This window comes from Notolepis coatsorum (genome assembly GCF_963971535.1).
Source record: "Notolepis coatsorum genome assembly, chromosome: 7".
Taxonomy (NCBI): domain Eukaryota; kingdom Metazoa; phylum Chordata; class Actinopteri; order Aulopiformes; family Paralepididae; genus Notolepis; species Notolepis coatsorum.
Genome location: NC_140171.1, coordinates 1,665,532 through 1,685,702, shown reverse-complemented (window position 1 = coordinate 1,685,702; position 20,171 = coordinate 1,665,532). Strand labels below are relative to the sequence as shown.

Genomic DNA, 20,171 nt, shown 5'->3' with positions numbered 1-20,171 from the left:
GATTGCAATCAGTGTGTACTACTACTAGTACTACTGTGTGTTCTGTTTACTTAGTTTACAGTATCCTGTTGTTATAGAATAAACCGCTGCCAGCAGCCCAGCACTGACCATCACCAACCCTAACTTAGGGGTTAGAGTTAGAGGTAGTCTAGGTCTGGTTAGGGGTTAGAGTTAGAGGTGGTCTAGGTCTGGTTAGGGGTTAGAGTCAGAGGTGGTCTAGGTCTGGTTAGGGGTTAGAGTCAGAGGTGGTCTAGGTCTGGTTAATAGGGGCCATAACCAGACCTAGACCATCTCTAACTCTAACGCCTAACCAAACCTAGACCACCTCTAAATCTAACCCCTAACCAGACCTCTTCCATCACCATGTGGCACTTTACACCAACCTCAAAATGTGATTTATCATTTTATATGTTTTTATGCAAGCAGATTGCAATCAGATTACTACTGTGTGTACTATACACACTACTATTACTATCTACTCAACTACTGTACTGTGTGTTTGTTTACAACACAGTATCCTGTTAGTTAGTTAGTGTTGTTACACTGTTACTGCTGTTACTGTTATTTAATATTTATCAAATAAACCGCTGCCAGCTGAGCAAGGCAAGAAGAGATAATGTGTCTTATTAAGTTATTAAGTTATCGACAGCGCACCCTTCCTGTGTATCACTTGTGCCGCAGACTCAGATTCCCCTAGGTTAAAAAATAAATACGCTATTTAAATCAGAAAATGTTCCATGTTGACAATTTCTGACTTCTGACAAGTTTTTTTCCATTAACTAAAAATAGACAAAAATGTCATCCGTTTTCGTCGACTAAATCTAGACTAAAACAAAAAAGACAAGATTGAGACAAAAACTGACTAAGACTAAAATGCTCGGACATTTAGTTGACTAAAACTGACTAAACGAAAAATAAATGAAGACGGCTAAATATGATGAAAACGAAAAAGGAGCACTTAGTTGACACATGACTAAGACTAAAACTAAAATGAAAATAGCTGCCAAAATTAACACTGAGCTTAACATGTAAATGCAGACGTTATTACAAATGTTCACCCAAATCTCTCTCTCTCTCTCAGTCTGTCTCTCTCGCCCTTCAGGATGCCAGCGCATGTTGCAGAGCTGTCTCTCTAAAGTCCCTGCAGACCGACCAACCCTAGAGGAGATGTTGGTCCAGCTGTATGGTGATGGTGATGACTCCCGCCCCTGGCCTAGAAGACTCCCCCACCAGAGAGCCACCACCAGAGAGCCCACCACCAGAGAACCCACCACCAGAGAACCCACCATCAGAGAACCCACCACCAGAGAGCCCATACCACCAGTGGGCTGGGTGTCCTTTTTCCCAAGGAGCACATGTGCTCCTAAACGAGAAAATTTAGGAGCACACAAAGAAATCTAAGAGCGCAGTGAAAAAAGTACCAGAGTTTATTAACAAACAATTTATAACATGCATATTATAGTGTGCGTGTGTCGTGTGCATACTATAGGGACAAACATCTGCGCAATAGCACCACCTAAATCACACATGGGTCCGTGCCTACTAGGTCGTCCAGCTGATTTTGTACGTTGTATAGTGTTGTCACGATACCAACAGTTTGACTTCGATACAGATACAGGAAAGGTAATGGAATATATTATTAGATGACAGACATGGAAAGTAGTTCTTTATACAATTCTTTAATTCATTATAATTTTAAATGAATATTTTGACACTGTTGAAACGTAAATAATCAAATGATTTGTTACAGCAGCTGGTTTTTACCGCGACGAGGTGCGTTACTTTAGACCATTGCTCGCAGAGTTTTCCTTCCTTATAGTTAGATGTCGTACCTGTAGCTTCTAAAATTGAAGGTCCGCGCCGCTCTGTGTATATTATGAAATGACAATTGTGCTTTGTCACGCCCATAGATATCTATAGAACACTAGATAGCTTAAGGCGGAGTCACCAGCGTCACTGGACCGCCGCCATCTTGCTCCAGTTAGCCTTGAGTGAGAGTGAGTGAGCTGCACAGACAAAAATACTCATAACTCGCTGAAATATTGACGGATTTACAAACGGGTTGGTTTGCTATAAACATCAAATATGTAGTTATGATACTGCATACTTAAAGATGTTTTTTTTTACAAACCACTTGAATCATAGCCACGTTAATAATGCTTGTAATAAACCAAACCGTTTGTAAATCCGTCAATATTTCAGCGAGTTATGAGTTATATTTTTGTCTGTGCCTCTCACTCACTCTCACTCGCCTCTCGCGTAAGGCTAACTGGAGCAAGATGGCGGCGGTTCAGTGACGTCGCTCTCCATTGGCCGGCAGCGCGGGCAAGCTATCTAGTGTTCTATATATATCTATGGTCACGCCCACTACCCAAAACCACTACTCATCACACACTGTGCTCCTAAATGATTTGTCCGGTTCGCACAAATCAATTTTAAGGGGCAAATGCGAGTGAAATGCTCGCACTGTAGAGCCCTCTCACCCCACCCCCTGGAGGGGGGTATTATGGACGGTGGGGGCGACAGCGCCTCCCCCTCTCACCCCACCCCCTGGAGGGGGGTATTATGGACGCTGGGGGCGACAGCGCCTCCCCCTCTCACCCCCCCCCCTGGAGGGCGGGTATTATGGACGCTGGGGGCGACAGCGCCTCCCCCTCTCACCCCACCCCCTGGAGGGGGGTATTATGGACAGTGCCTCCCCCTCTCACCCCACCCCCTGGAGGGGGGTATTATGGACAGTGCCTCCCCCTCTCACCCCACCCCCTGGAGGGGGGTATTATGGACAGTGCCTCCCCCTCTCACCCCACCCCCTGGAGGGGGGTATTATGGACAGCGCCTCCCCCTCTCACCCCACCCCCTGGAGGGAGGTATTATGGACAGCGCCTCCCCCTCTCACCCCACCCCCTGGAGGGGGGTATTATGGACAGTGCCTCCCCCTCTTACCCCACCCCCTGGAGGGGGGTATTATGGACAGCGCCTCCCCCTCTCACCCCACCCCCTGGAGGGGGGTATTATGGACAGCGCCTCCCCCTCTCACCCCACCCCCTGGAGGGGGGTATTATGGACAGTGCCTCCCCCTCTCACCCCACCCCCTGGAGGGGGGTATTATGGACGGTGGGGGCGACACCATATTTGCGGCTCCCAGCAGCAGTTGGAACGAGATGTGAAATACGCATGTATTAGATATACGAGTTTTGTTTGTTTTGCTTATTAGAAATAAATGATTGATTCACTGTGACAGCCAAACGGATGGATCAGAATCTGTATTATGTGCGCGTAGACTAAAGCTATCCCCGGAGTGGAAGTGGCAAATACGAAAGACAAAATTGTTTGTAAATAGCCACTATACCTTGGATTTGTCGTGTCTTTGGATCCATAAATAAAATCAATCAATCAATTAGTCACTTAGCTGACGCTTTTATCCAAAGCGACGTGCAGCTTGTGAACAACAGGTCAGCAGGAAGGGTACATCTGTGGCAGCTGAGGGTCAGTGGTGATGTTCACCAAATAATATTGAACTTGAGTGTTACACTCTTGAGTGCATTGTAGTATAGACATATTAGCAAGATAGGTAGTAGTATAAGAGTAGTAGCATAGCATTATAGGGTACATAATAGTAAAAGAAAAGCAGTAAGATATTAACCAAATATTATTTCAGATATTGTTACAAGAGTTTTTAGTCGAGTTCGTTACACCATCGTGGAGGGAGGAGCCTTCGAGGAGGGAGGGGCCTGTGGAGGGAGGAGCCTTCGAGGAGGGAGGGGCCTTTGTGGGGCCCTTTCCTTCTCTCACCAGACCATCATTGTAAATAAGAATTTGTTCTTAATTAATTAAATAAAGATAATAAAGATAATAATAATAATAATAATAATAATAATAATAATAATAATAATAATAATAATAATAATAATAATAAAAGATATCATCCTTTTGAGGAACAACTTAAACAAATAAAAAAATACTAAAGGACCAGTAGGACTTTGTTCTTTTTCCTTTATTTTTTTCAGTGTATCATTTTAATGTACTCTCACAAGTTGGTGAACAGTTACAATTTTGTCGCTCACGGTACTAAAACACACATCCATTGATAGTATAAATAGCCAACCTAATAATAATAATAATACACATTTTCAAATACATAAATCATCAAGTATCCAAGTATTAAGTTACGGACAACAAATAAAAAGGCATACAAAATATCGCAGACGTTGGAAGTCCAGTTTGAAGCGGAAAATAACCCAAAAACGAAAAAAACGAAAACAAACACAAAATCACATTTTGGACATGGCAGTAATTAGTAAACAAAGGTTTGAGAGAGAGAAGAAAAAGAACTACAAGGTCCCAGACTTTCAATAAACAAATATTGCAACAATTAAGCATTTTAATATTAAAAAATATTTACTGAAAGGGCATACGTGTGTGTGTGTGTGTGTGTGTGTGTGTGTGTGTGTGTGTGTGTGTGTGTGTAAGACTTCCTGCTTAAGACAAAGGCAACGATTCTTGTTCCAAGTAGAAAAATGAAACACCTTTTCCAAATGCCTAACGGGAGTGGACCCCGCCAGCTTGCCTTGTTTCTTTTCAAACTGTAAGGCATTTATGGACGAACCATTGATTTGAAGGAAGGCATACATGTTTCTATTCAGTCTTTTAAACTAAATTTAAAAGTGAACGGGGGGAGGTTACAGATTTACTTAAAAGTTACCGGTAAATAATTAAAGGGGTTCTTTCTTTCTTTTTCTTCTTCTTTTTTTTTAAGAGAACATTTTCAAGCAATGTAAAAAAAAAACGCTCTCGCCAATTAACAGATCTTTGGGATGTTTTCACGAAACAACTCTAAAAACCAACACCTGGACGCTCACGATGACACACGCCCCCCGCTGGCCGGACGCTGGTCTCTGACCGACATTAATAAGAGTTCACTCACGTTGATACAGGCTCTCTCACACAGCGCGTAGAAGTTTTGACATTTTTGACACTTTTTTTTCAATTTGAAAATCGAGAGGGAAGGGACACTTGAAGAAGAATCACCGATCATAGTTTCCAATGGAAATACTATTTTTTTTATATATATATATAAACACAATGACTAAGAGAAAGAAACAAGAAAAAAAAAACAAGCCTGCCAGGTAATAAGAAGATTTAGATGTTCCTCTTCGGGCCGTCGGCGTCGGGAGGTCGCCCCCTCTACTGGATGCAGCAGTTATTGCGATGGCCGTTGGAGTCTTTGAAACGCAGGCGCATCTTGGGACGATATTTCTCCAGGTAGAACAACTGCTTGCTGTTGAACGCTCCGCGACGCTTCCTGTTGGAAGACGACAGGAGAGCAACTCCGTTAAACCAGGGTGATCAGGATATCAGGACTGTGGGTGTGTGTGTAACTAGGAGGGATCTGAGGACTGTGTGTAACTAGGAGGGATCTGAGGACTGTGTGTAACTAGGAGGGATCTGAGGACTGTGTGTAACTAGGAGGGATCTGAGGACTGTGTGTAACTAGGAGGGATCTGAGGACTGTGTGTAACTAGGAGGGATCTGAGGACTGTGTGTAACTAGGAGGGATCTGAGGACTGTGTGTAACTAGGAGGGATATGAGGACTGTGTGTAACTAGGAGGGATATGAGGACTGTATGTAACTAGGAGGGATATGAGGACTGTGTGTGTGTGTGTGTGTGTGTGTGTGTGTGTGTGTGTGTGTGTGTGTGTGTGTGTAACTAGGAGGGATATGAGGACTGTGTGTAACTAGGAGGGATATGAGGACTGTGTGTGTGTGTGTGTGTGTGTGTGTGTGTGTAACTAGGAGGGATATCAGGACTGTGTGTGTAACTAGGAGGGATATGAGGACTGTGTGTAACTAGGAGGGATATCAGGACTGTGTGTGTAACTAGGGGGGATATGAGGACTGTGTGTAACTAGGAGGGATATCAGGACTGTGTGTGTAACTAGGAGGGATATGAGGACTGTGTGTGTGTAACTAGGAGGGATATGAGGACTGTGTGTGTGTAACTAGGAGGGATATGAGGACTGTGTGTGTGTGTGTGTGTGTGTGTGTGTGTAACTAGGAGGGATATCAGGACTGTGTGTGTAACTAGGAGGGATATGAGGACTGTGTGTGTGTAACTAGGAGGGATATGAGGACTGTGTATGTGTGTGTGTGTGTGTGTGTGTGTGTGTGTGTGTGTGTGTGTGTGAGTGTGTGTGTGTGTGTGTAACTAGGAGGGATATGAGGACTGTGTGTGTGTGTGTAACTAGGTTGGTATGCGAAAAGACACATTTCAATTGCCTTGTGTACATTGACAAAAGTAAAGTAATGTTCTTCTTCTTCTTCTTCTACAAAGAACACACGGGTACCTGACCATCCTTGTACAGTAATAATAATAATAATAATAATAATAATAATAATAATAATAATAATAATAATAATAATAATAATAATAATAATAATAATAAATAAAATTTCTATAGCGCCTTTCAGGAAACCCAAGGTCGCTTCACAATCAAGAGGGCCAGGGAAAGGGGGCAATAGGGGTAAAAAAAAAAGGGGGGGAGGTAAGGGATAATGAACCTAATCAAACTAACTAATGGGGAAAAGCCTTGGTGAAAAGGTGTGTTTTGAGAGCAGTTTTGAAAAGTGTCCAGGGTTGGGGCGTTGCGGATTTCAGGGGGGGGGGGAGTTCCAGAGGGCAGGGGACGCCACGCTGAAGGCTCCGTCACCGAAAGTCCGCAACCTGGTGCGAGGGATGGAGGGAGAGGAGACCCAGATCGGAGGATGGTAGGTTCCCGGGATGGAGTGTACTGGTGTGCTGGTGGAGGAGGAGATCAGACAGGTATCGGGGGCATGGAGGAGACTTTGAATGATAATAGTCTGCGGTTCCTATTAACATCATCTTGTAGAGACATGAATGGTGCGCCACATGGTGATTTGCGATTGAAACAGCCGCCCTGACGTCATTAACATACGTATAGCTGGTTCAGGACTGGGGTGAGTTTGTCCTCGAAGCATTTGCAATTGAAACGTCACTATAGTAGTGACATCGAGGTGTGAGTTAGGAACTGGAGAGCACTGTGTGTGTGTGTGTGTGTGTGTGAGTGTGTGTGTGTGTGACTGAATTACCCTAGGTTAAGTTTACATTTCTTCCACTTTCATAGGGGAAACAGTTGGAAAACACCTCTCCCAGAGTTTTAAGCCAGGCTAGCTTGCCGCCGGATAGCTTTCTACTGACCGCACAGAGAGGTGTCCATATTCTTGTCTGACTCTGGAGAAGACGGCAAGAACCTTTCACCATAATGTTGGTGTCCATCTTTTTTTTATCCACTTTTTCTCCTCCTATTTCTTCTGTATTTTCCCCCCATCCCAATTTAGTCGTTATGCCAATTCCCCCCCTCCCCTACCTGGTCGTTGCGCGCATGTGCCCCCCACTGGCCGGTCTAGGGAGCCCTGAAGTCCATCACATGCTTCCTCCGATACATAGGAGACAGCCAGCAGCCTCTTTTCACCTGGCAGCGAGGACTCTCATTGGGTGAAGTGTAACGCGTGGGAGGGCACACTACCTCACCCAGTTCCCTCCCTCGCTGTGCAGGCGCCCTGACCGACCTGTAGGAGTCGCTGTTTTACAACGACCAGATTACCACCCCCCACCGTCTTCCCTCCCGCTGACACCGCCAATTGTGTCCGTATGACGACCGCCCAAGCCGGAGGCACCGCTGACAAGCCGGATTCGATACCAGTGTCTCTGCGGTGGTAGACAAGACGCTTAGTCCGCTGTGCTACCCCGGCCGCCACCTTGGTGTCCATCTTCTTGTCTTAAGACTCTGGAGAAGACGGTAAGAACCTTTCACCATAACGTTGGCCCACAGCAGATCATCCGATTCACGATACACTTAGTTAATGTGCCGTAGGTTTTCTACGCCGGACGTCCTCCCTGACGTGAGCCGGTCTGTTTTGGACAATGAGTCTCGGGAGACAGTGAAGTGAGTCTCAGGAGACAGTGAGGTGAGTCTCAGGAGACAGTGAAGTGAGTCTCAGGAGACAGTGAAGTGAGTCTCAGGAGACAGTGAGGTGAGTCTCAGGAGACAGTGAAGTGAGTCTCAGGAGACAGTGAAGTGAGTCTCGGGAGACAGTGAAGTGAGTCTCAGGAGACAGTGAAGTGAGTCTCAGGAGACAGTGAGGTGAGTCTCAGGAGACAGTGAAGTGAGTCTCAGGAGACAGTGAAGTGAGTCTCAGGAGACAGTGAGGTGAGTCTCAGGAGACAGTGAAGTGAGTCTCAGGAGACAGTGAAGTGAGTCTCAGGAGACAGTGAAGTGAGTCTCAGGAGACAGTGAAGTGAGTCTCAGGAGACAGTGAGGTGAGTCTCAGGAGACAGTGAAGTGAGTCTCAGGAGACAGTGAGGTGAGTCTCAGGAGACAGTGAAGTGAGTCTCAGGAGACAGTGAAGTGAGTCTCGGGAGACAGTGAAGTGAGTCTCAGGAGACAGTGAAGTGAGTCTCAGGAGACAGTGAGGTGAGTCTCAGGAGACAGTGAAGTGAGTCTCAGGAGACAGTGAAGTGAGTCTCAGGAGACAGTGAAGTGAGTCTCGGGAGACAGTGAAGTGAGTCTCGGGAGAGACAGTGAAGTGAGTCTTGGGAGACAGTGAAGTGAGTCTCGGGAGACAGTGAGGTGAGTCTCAGGAGACAGTGAAGTGAGTCTCAGGAGACAGTGAAGTGAGTCTCAGGAGACAGTGAGGTGAGTCTCGGGAGACAGTGAGATAAGATAAGATAAGATGATCCTTTATTAATCCCCTCGGGGAAATTCGGGTGTCAAAGCAGCATGAGGGGGATACGGGGGGGGGGGGGGATACAGAGCTTCACAGTCGGACCACCCTACGAAGCTCGCCACCAGAGCCCTGTACTCAGCCTTAGGGCTGGGCGATATAACGATAACGATAAATATCGCGATATATTTTAATAATCGATATCGAATATCGAAATTTAAAAAGAAATCGTTTTTTTTTTTTTTTACCTGCAACAGGGCAGTTTTAAAACCAGACAGTGGACAGACTTGTCTTTCTTGCCTGCAACTTAAAGTAATGGCTTTGCTTGTCCAAATGACAATACTGACCCAATTGAGATTTCTTTTTCTCTTGTCCATTTATTTTGTTTGCTTTCTAATGTAAAATACAGTTTGAAACCGTCTGTACACAGTAGGCTATGTGAGCTAGCAGAGCTAGACTCCAGTCACGAGTCACGGTGCACATGATTTGCGGTGGTTTGTCCACCAAAAAAGCGCCAAAAGATCGAAAATAAACTAGCAGAGCCAGAACTGTTCAACTCCTCTGGAGCCACAGCCAGCAGAGAAGCCGGTTTACTTTCGCTTTCAAACCAGCTGCAGCCTGAGAACTGGAGTGTGAGCGGCTGTAACACTAAAGATGGCGGCAACGACAAAGAATTGCTGCAAAATAAACATACATCTGTTGTTCAAAAAAAAAAAAAAAAATTGTATACTTATAACAATCCGATAATTATCGATATCAAGAAATAAAATAAAATTATCATATCGTTATCGCGATATGATTTTTTTCCCATATCGCCCAGCCCTACTCGGCCTCATCGTCATCCACGACGTAGCCGACGATGGAGGGGTCATCGGAGAACTTCTGCCGGTGGCACGTCCTCGTGTTGTAGCGGGAGGGCGGCGGTGTAGAGGGCACACAAGAACGGTGACAGCACGCACGGTACCCTGGGGGAGCGCCGGTGTTGCAGGACCAGTCACGACGTGTGACGTCAGACAGAGCGACCGGCTTGTAATCATTGAGGGCACTTAAATGGGCGCCCCCTTCTTGGGCACCGGGACAATGCAGGAGGTCTTCCATAGCAGCTGGGACACCCTTCTCCAGCAGCCTCAGGGAGAGGTTGAAAAGGTGCTGGAATGGTGGCCGCCAGTTGTCCAGCGCATAGATATCCATATAGAACACTAGATAGCTTAAGCCGGAGTCACCAGCGTCACTGAACCGCCGCCATCTTGCTCCAGTTAGCCTTGAGTGAGAGTGAGTGAGCTGCACAGACAAAAATACTCATAACTCGCTGAAATATTGACGGATTTACAAACGGGTTGGTTTGCTATAAACATCAAAGATGTAGGTATGATACTGCATACTTATAAAAAAAAAGATTTTTAAAGATTTTTTTTTTTTTACAAACCGCTTGAATCATAGCCACGTTAATAATGCTTGTAATAAACCAAACCGCTTGTAAATCCGTCAATATTTCAGCGAGTTATGAGTATTTTTGTCTGTGCAGCTCACTCACTCTCACTCAAGGCTGACTGGAGCAAGATGGCGGCGGTTCAGTGACGTCGCTCTCCATTGGCCGGCAGCGCGGGCAAGCTATCTAGTGTTCTATATATATCTATGGTCCAGCGCGCGCGTCTTGAGCACCCTGGGGGTTGGTGTGGTGGTCAGGTGACACTCTGGCTTTGTTGTTCACGCCTTCGGCCCTGGTCGTTAGTAGTGATGGACATCGGGGGGGGGGGGGTGCTGGTGGGCTGGGGGCTGAGGTTGGGGTGCTTGGGGGGGGGGGGACACTGGTGCTGATGGGTGGGGGAGGGGGTAGGGGGAGTCTCTGGGAGACAGTGCTGGAGAGGGTGTCTGGCTGAACCCATTATCATTCCTCTATAGGGAAAAAGAAAAGCTCTGGCTTGTTTGTATCTCTTTAAACCAATCACAATCACCCTGGCGGGGGGGGGGGGGCTAAGCCTCAGATAGTGTGCTCAGATAGCGGAAGCCGGGGGGAGAATTCCTACTGAAATAGTCGGCCTATGGCAGCTCATATACCCACAGTCTACATCCTGCGAGTCAGACTAGGAGCCATACATAATGACTCAGTGAGTCAGACTAGGAGCCATACATAATGACTCAGTGAGTCAGACTAGGAGCCATACATAATGACTCAGTGAGTCAGACTAGGAGCCATACATAATGACTCAGTGAGTCAGACTAGGAGCCATACATAATGACTCAGTGAGTCAGACTAGGAGCCATACATAATGACTCAGTGAGTCAGACTAGGAGCCATACATAATGACTCAGTGAGTCAGACTAGGAGCCATACAGGTGACTCAGTGAGTCAGACTAGGAGCCGTACATAATGACTCAGTGAGTCAGACTAGGAGCCGTACATAATGACTCAGTGAGTCAGACTAGGAGCCATACATAATGACTCAGTGAGTCAGACTAGGAGCCGTACATAATGACTCAGTGAGTCAGACTAGGAGCCGTACATAATGACTCAGTGAGTCAGACTAGGAGCCATACATAATGACTCAGTGAGTCAGACTAGGAGCCATACATAATGACTCAGTGAGTCAGACTAGGAGCCATACATGTGACTCAGTGAGTCAGACTAGGAGCCATACATAATGACTCAGTGAGTCAGACTAGGAGCCATACATAATGACTCAGTGAGTCAGACTAGGAGCCATACATAATGACTCAGTGAGTCAGACTAGGAGCCATACATAATGACTCAGTGAGTCAGACTAGGAGCCATACATAATGACTCAGTGAGTCAGACTAGGAGCCATACATAATGACTCAGTGAGTCAGACTAGGAGCCATACATAATGACTCAGTGAGTCAGACTAGGAGCCATACATAATGACTCAGCGAGTCAGACTAGGAGCCATACAGGTGACTCAGTGAGTCAGACTAGGAGCCATACATAATGACTCAGTGAGTCAGACTAGGAGCCATACACATGACTCAGCGAGTCAGACTAGGAGCCATACAGGTGACTCAGTGAGTCAGACTAGGAGCCATACACATGACTCAGTGAGTCAGACTAGGAGCCATACACATGACTCAGTGAGTCAGACTAGGAGCCATACACATGACTCAGTGAGTCAGACTAGGAGCCACACACATGACTCAGTGAGTCAGACTAGGAGCCATACACATGAAGCAAGCACAGAAAGACTCAGAAGAAGCTTCTATCCCCAGGCCATCAGGCTGCTCAACGAACAATAAACACTATGCAACAACCATCAAATGCACACAGCACACACAGCCACACGCACACACTCACTTAAACAAACAACACTCTCCACACTTTAGAACACCTAAACACACTTACACTTTATATTTATTGGTAAAGGATTTGCACTACAACTCGCACACCTTACTGTAAATTGTACCTAAATTGTACCTCATCCCATTTCTGCTCTGCACTATATAGTATTGCATATTAGTATATTGCACAGTATATTGTATATTGTATGGTAACTCAGTTACTTCTATTCTGCATCGAACATTGTACATATGTCTATACTGAACACTGTGACCTCTTTTTTACTTCTATTTTACATGCTATACTATGTTATTTGATACTTATCTTGTCTAGCACAGTCTCTGGAACGTAACAGTAAGAAGCATTTTGTATAAAAGTATTCTGTACTTCTGTATGACAACTATTAAAGAAACTTGAAACTTGAAACATGACTCAGTGAGTCAGACTAGGAGCCGTACACATGACTCAGTGTTCTCCACAGGGTTCTTGGCGCGGCAGGTGACATCGTGGACCAGACATCGTGACTCCACACGCAGCACAGAAACACGCTTATTCTTTGGATTCCCGAGGCCGCGGGTCATCCATCTTAAGACTGGGAAGTAAAGTCACGTGTATTTACCATCTTGTGTTTGTTTATATTTTCTCGTCGCAGAGAAGAAGCAGCCTCGGGGGGCTCTGCTCTGCTCAGCCGCTCGTTTGTGTCTAGTTTTTATTTTCATTTTCTCTCTTTTCTTTTCCCTCCCAACGTCGTCTTTTGTGACGTTGTTGGTGTCAAGTTTCAAGTTTCCAAGTCGTCACGTGACAACGTCAAGGAACTTACATTTGCATTTTGTCATTTAGCTGACTCTTTTATCCAAAGCGACTTACAAGTTCTGTACGACATGTCATCAGGAAGGGCACAACTCTATCAGCTGAGTAACAATGTTCATCAAAGTGTTGAGTGCTACAGTGTAGGTTAGTTTATTAGGACAAGTGCATGACAGTAAGGTTAGTTAGGGTTAGAGTTTTTTACCCCCCCCCCCCCGCTCAAGTATTGAAGATCTCGTCTCAAGTGACGTTTTAGTTAAGATACTCGAACATAATGTGAACCAACTTACTGTCGAATGAACTGAACAGCATCTTCATATTTCATCCCACACTCTATCAAGGCAAGGGCTACCAGAACAGGAGCTCTGCAGAGAAACACACAGACAAGGAGCTTAGATCTAATCAAGAACTCATAGAAAAACACAAGCGTGTTAGCTAAGAACTCGTAGAAAAACACAAGCGTGTTAGCCAAGAAGAACTCATAGAAAAACACAAGCGTGTTAGCCAAGAAGAACTCATAGAAAAACACAAGCATGTTAGCCACAAAGAACTTGTAGAAAAACACAAGCATGTTAGCCACGAAGAACTTGTAGAAAAACACAAGCATGTTAGCTAAGAACTCATAGAAAAATACAAGCATGTTAGCTAAGAACTCATAGAAAAACACACGCATGTTAGCTAAGAACTCATAGAAAAACACAAGCATGTTAGCTAAGAACTCATAGAAAAACACAAGCATGTTAGCTAAAAACTCATAGAAAAACACAAGTATGTTAGCTAAGAACTCATAGAAAAACACAAGCATGTTAGCTAAGAACTCATAGAAAAACACAAGCATGTTAGCTAAGAACTCATAGAAAAACACAAGCATGTTAGCTAAGAACTCATAGAAAAACACAAGCATGTTAGCTAAGAACTCATAGAAAAACACAAGCATGTTAGCTAAGAACTCATAGAAAAACACAAGCATGTTAGCTAAGAACTCATAGAAAAACACAAGCCTGTTAGCTAAGAACTCATAGAAAAACACAAGCATGTTAGCTAAGAACTCATAGAAAAACACAAGCATGTTAGCTAAGAACTCATAGAAAAACACAAGCATGTTAGCTAAGAACTCATAGAAAAACACAAGCCTGTTAGCTAATAACTCATAGAAAAACACAAGCATGTTAGCCAAGAAGAACTCATAGAAAAACACAAGCATGTTAGCTAAGAACTCATAGAAAAACACAAGCATGTTAGCTAAGAAGAACTTGTAGAAAAACACAAGCATGTTAGCTAAGAACTCATAGAAAAACACAAGCATGTTAGCTAAGAACTCATAGAAAAACACAAGCATGTTAGCTAAGAACTCATAGAAAAACACAAGCATGTTAGCTAAGAACTCATAGAAAAACACAAGCATGTTAGCTAAGAACTCATAGAAAAACACAAGCATGTTAGCTAAGAACTCATAGAAAAACACAAGCATGTTAGCCAAGAAGAACTCATAGAAAAACACAAGCATGTTAGCTAAGAACTCATAGAAAAACACAAGTATGTTAGCTAAGAACTCATAGAAAAACAGAACACGTTAGCTAAGAAGAACACAGAAAAACAGAACACGTTAGCTAAGAAGAACACAGAAAAACAGAACACGTTAGCTAAGAAGAACACAGAAAAACAGAACACGTTAGCTAAGAACTTCTATTTGTAGTTTAGAATACATTGTGTGTAGGGCAGGGTTTCCGTTAGAAAAAATTGTTGCCGGTCTCCGTGACCTGCAAGATTTCAATCTACCGGACAAATGAGATTAATTCCGGTCATAGTTTATTGAGCTTTAAAACAATTGATAGGCAGGCTATATAAAGAATGTCATCCTCAAGGCATGTAGATTTATAATATTATTACTTAAAACTAGGCTACTTTTGCGTATACAGTCATTAATATATTCCAAATAAAATAAGTCCCTCGATTCTCCGTGCTGCTGCTGACTTGAAATAAAATAGACCGCGTATGTGGGCAGTCGGTCCAACACTAAACAGCAGTCTGTTATAATCACATTTTTATGAGCTAATGAATTCCGTTATATTGGACATTTGTATTAATTATATCAAGCGAAGAACTGAGAAAGCAGAGAGACGGCAACATTATCGTGGTTTGCGTGACGACTCTCTCCACCTCGCAACGACTTATTTGCAAAGAGTATGGCGCTGCAGAGCAGCTGTTCAGCTGTTATTGGCTCTTTTCTGGGAACCGCACAACAGCGCCCCCCACCCAACATTGGCTGAAAATGGCTGAATTGGAGTACTGCTGGAATACTGCATTGTGCTGCTGCTGCTGCGGCTCTGCAGCTTCACAAAAGTCTGCACACCCAGCACTAAGCTCTCGCTGACAACGTCGTTGTCATTATTAGAAGCAACGAGGAAACAAATGTAATGATCGTTTCGTTCATCGCATAGGCTATTTAATTTTAGCCTATTTTAATACAATTCAAATAATCAAATTGTGCTTAGACTCAGGGAATTATTTTCACCGGACATTAAGACCGGAGAAATTAAATATGTCGGACTTCAACAGATTTTGCCGGTCAAATACCGGTAATTACCGGCTAACGGAAACGCTGGTGTAGGGTTGGGCATCATTTGGATTTGAACGATTCCGGTTCCGATTCTCCATATCGATCGATTCCTGTTCTAAACGATTCTCGCTTCCGATTCTTTGAGGTGCAGGTCAAAACAGGTCACAGCTTATTTCACAGGAGAATTTAAATTAAAAAAAAAAAAAAAAAAAAAAAAACCATACTATTCACATTTTCAGTTGACTTGATACAGTTTAATTTGGTTGCTGTACTGTAACTAGGGTATTAATTAACAAAGTAATTTTTTTTTAATTTTTAAGAATCGAAATTAAGAATCGAAATGCAAATTATGTTACTTCCGGTTCTGGAACCGGTTCCTATTAGAACCGGTTTTCGGTGCCCAACCCTAATTGTGTGTAATGAACACATGTATGCTTTCTTGCACTGGGCACACACAGCTGAGTACGGTGCCTTGTGAACCTTTATCAGCTGTGCATCTTGAATGGTGCTCGACACTTAACAAGGTGCTATAGATCAGTGGTTCCCAAAGTCGGGGTCGCGACCCAAAGGTGGGCCGCGAGCAGCCACGGATGGGCCGCGAGATGATTTAAAAAAAAATAAAAAATAAATAAATAAAAACATTTTTTTAATTTTTAATTTTTAATTTTTTTATTTAATTTTTTTTTGTCAGGCCACTGAACTTAGAAGCAGGCCAGGACAGTGTTTCTAGTTGTATTCAAAAATTCTATTCTATTGTATTCTAAAATGTGACTATATGGTTTTATATTAACTTAATAAATAAACAAAAACGAAAAATCTACTTATTTCAACGAACATTTCAAACTAAATAACAGATTATGCACATAAAACGCTGAAAACAACCGAAGCAACAATAGTATTTTAATGAGGCTATTATTATTATCATTATTATTTTGCAACAAGTTAGCCCTCTCATAAATAGCACATATAAATGAATAACTAACTTGAACTAACTTAATAGGATTGAAGTGATATTTGGCTTAAAAAATCGGTCGCCTGGCAAAAAAAAGAAAAAAAGAAAAGCCAGACGATGTGCATTGGGCCGCGGCTCTCTGACGCCTTATTTTCTGGGTCCTGGCCTGAAAAGTTTGGGAACCCCTGCACTAGATAACATTCAGCCACTAGAGCAGGGGTTCTCAAACTTTTTTGTACCACGACCCCATTTTATTTAGGATTTTTTCTGGCGACCCCACACTTTAATGTATCATGTAATTTCAACGTGGAATTAAGGAATATCAAAATAAAAAGCGCACGTTGTTGAACCTGATCGTGCAGATTTATTCAAAGATTTTACCACAGCACTATGTTATCAATACACATTTATAAAACGAGGCATATTTAGCCAAAATATGTTGCCAGAACATTAAAAAAAAATAAAAAAAGATTATCAATTTTAAATAGTTTTACTTGCCAATGCGCGACCCGACCCCCACTGTCACCTACCCGCAACCCCACTTTGGGCCGCGACCCGTAGTTTGAGAACCGCTGCACTAGATGTACTAGCAGCACGTTTATCCAATCAGGTGCGTTCCACGTGGGGGGGGGATGGGAAGTAGGGAGGGGAGGGGATACATGCAACGCAACATGTAAACAAGAACATACATTTTGGGGGAAAAGCAATACTTTTATTCTACAGCGCCTTTAAATAAAACAATATAAAACAAATGAAAACAAAGTGAGAACTCGCCTCCCCAGTCCTGCTACACAGTGGACAGCGACACAGCAGCCTGGCTCCTCCCTGAACTTCAGCTTCAGGAGGTTCAGCCAATCATCGACGATCTGGTTGGAGGGAGGGGCTCCGTCGTCGAACGGCCAATCCTGTCGACGGGGGGGGGAAGAGGAGGAGAGGAAATTACTTCACCTGGGCCTCTTTTCTCAGAAACCCCCCGTAAGCTGTGCCGTCACTGCAGTCAGGGAGAGAGTTCTCATCTCACCAAGACCTGGATCCCTTCCTTCCCGACCAGCGTGGCGTCGTAGGTGGCCTCACACACCCTCACCACCGTGCTCACTCCGTACTTCTTCAGCTCCTGGCGAGAAAAACAAGACAGACGAGACCTTTCGTTCACTTAAAAGAATGGGCCGATATTATTGGGAACGCACTTACTGTCTTAGAGAGAAGAAGATAGGTAGTAGAGACAGAAAGACAGTAGAGGCAGAAAGACAGTAGAGGCAGAAAGACAGTAGAGGCAGAAAGATAGCACAAATGAATGGAAGCGGATACAGACCACTAGGGCTGGGCGATATGGAATTTTTTTTTTTTTTTTTTTTTTTTTATAACAACAGATGTATGTTTATTTTGCAGCAATTCTTTGTCGTTGCCGCCATCTTTAGTGTTACATCCCCTCACACTCCAGTTCTCAGGCTGCAGCTGGTTTAAAAGCAAAAGTAAACCGGCTTCTCTGCTGGCTGTGGCTCCAGGGGAGTTGAACAGTTCTGGCTCTGCTAGTTTATTTTCGATCTTTTGGCGCTTTTTTGGTGGACAAACCACCGCACATGTGCACCGTGACTCGTGACTGGAGACTAGCTCTGCTAGCACACATAGCCTACTGTGTACAGACGGTTTCAAACTGTATTTTAAATTAGAAAGCAAACAAAATAAATGGACAAGAGAAAAATAAATCTCAATTTGGTCAGTATTGTCATTTGGACAAGCAAAGCCATTACTTTAAGTTGCAGGCAAGAAAGACAAGTCTGTCCACTGTCTCTGGTTTTAAAACTGCCCTGTTGCAGGTCAAAAAAAAAAAAAACAGTCCACAAACCGAAGACCGACCAAGGCGCTCCAATGACTGGTTCTTCAGGCACCCCATGACAGGACTGAACTTGGAGAGACTTATTTTTGTGTCGATGCTCCATCATCAAAAATACTTAAAATTTAGTACTTTTGTCTCACTAGGGAGCTTTAGATTATTAATCAACAACCCAACCTTTGTCAACTTGTAACTGTTATCCTTGACCTGCTGCTACTGTCTCGTTGTCTTATCTATTTGTACTACACTGATATGCTTTTGATTGTACAACGGCTCTTGTTTTACTGTTTACTTTAAATGATTGAATGTTCTGTCATTTTGATGCTATCCTGTACCCTAGAGCGTCATTGAAAACATCCATAGGGTTCCTCCACTATGTTCTGATCTAATGACTGGGTGGTTCTTAGGGTTCCTCCACTATGTTCTGATCTAATGACTGGGTGGTTCTTAGGGTTCCTCCACTATGTTCTGATCTAATGACTGGGTGGTTCTTAGGGTTCCTCCACTATGTTCTGATCTAATGACTGGATGGTTCTTAGGGTTCCTCCACTATGTTCTGATCTAATGACTGGATGGTTCTTAGGGTTCCTCCACTATGTTCTGATCTAATGACTGGATGGTTCTTAGGGTTCCTCCACTATGTTCTGATCTAATGACTGGATGGTTCTTAGGGTTCCTCCACTATGTTCTGATCTAATGACTGGATGGTTCTTAGGGTTCCTCCACTATGTTCTGATCTAATGACTGGATGGTTCTTAGGGTTCCTCCAGTATGTTCTGATCTAATGACTGGATGGTTCTTAGGGTTCCTCTACTATGCTCTGATCTAATGACTGGATGGTTCTTAGGGTTCCTCCACTATGTTCTGATCTAATGACTGGATGGTTCTTAGGGTTCCTCCAGTATGTTCTGATCTAATGACTGGATGGTTCTTAGGGTTCCTCCACTATGTTCTGATCTAATGACTGGGTGGTTCTTAGGGTTCTGAAGTAGGCTGGTCTCTCTCCCCTTGGAATGTTTAAGTGTATGATCTGACCATCGTGTGACGACCTGTAACTCGTAGTAACTCAGAAATGACCCGTTTAACGTGCAGTGCAAACGTGGCCGTCCCGGGTTCGACTCCCGGACCCGGCGACATTTTGGCCGAATGTCTCCTCCCCCATATCTTCTTCTCCCATCCTTCCTCTCTTGTCTATCCAATAGAGCGATACAATGCCAGTGTTTTTGTTTTTTTAATATACATCTTTTTGCGTTTCATGTTCTGTGAATATCGCCGCTTTATTGTTTTGTATTTATATGATCGTTGTTTCTGTAAAACGAGGGAAAACTCTGAAACGTACAATTTGAAATCAAATGAAAAATAAACTTCACACCACTTAATGTAACCCCCCCCCCCCCCCCCCCCCCAACGATCCCTTTAAACGTAGGCTGGTAAAGATATGCCTCCTAAAGTGTGTAAATGGAAGTACAGGCTTTCCAGTTTCGACAAAACAATTATAGAAAAGTGCACAATATTTCCTCCTTTAAGCCACTGCAACGGCTTTGCCTGAAGAATTTACTACATGACCGGGACGTTCTAGCGTGTTTGCCGACAGGAATTCGGGCAAAGTTTGGTCCGTTCATGAGGCAGCTTCCAGGGGAAGTACATACACACCGGAAATTCTACCCCATACACACTTTCGGCAGTCGTTCTTTACCAGGCTTTATCTCACGGAGATACAACTGGGAACGAGGTTATTTAAACATGGATAACGGGCGGGGGGCTCACCTCGATGAACTTGTTGAGGGTGGCGTTGGTGGGATTGTGCGTGATGAGGAACCTCATGTTCTTGTAGGTGATCTCCACCGGCGCCGGGCGGTTCATGCGAGCCATCGTGACGAAAAAAAACCAAAAAAAGAATATCTTCCACAGAGAAAAATTACTTCTTCAAATGCGGGGCGGAGGGAATGTACAAAACAAAAAGAAGTCAAATTAGCTTTTCCTCCA

At 43.8% G+C, this 20,171-nt stretch overlaps 1 protein-coding gene across 1 annotated transcript; it reads right to left on the bottom strand.

The window, feature by feature from the left end:
• Positions 1-3,985: 3,985 nt before the first annotated feature.
• On the bottom strand, positions 3,986-20,085 carry ptp4a1 (protein tyrosine phosphatase 4A1). The gene is made up of 5 exons (XM_084317959.1): positions 19,953-20,085; positions 17,373-17,465; positions 17,126-17,256; positions 13,130-13,204; positions 3,986-5,302 (listed from the first exon to the last, which is right to left on the bottom strand). The coding sequence occupies exons 1-5, from the start codon at positions 20,055-20,057 to the stop codon at positions 5,185-5,187; spliced, it is 522 nt and encodes a 173-aa protein (XP_084174085.1). The 5' UTR covers positions 20,058-20,085; the 3' UTR covers positions 3,986-5,184.
• Between the last annotated feature and the right edge of the window lie 86 nt (positions 20,086-20,171).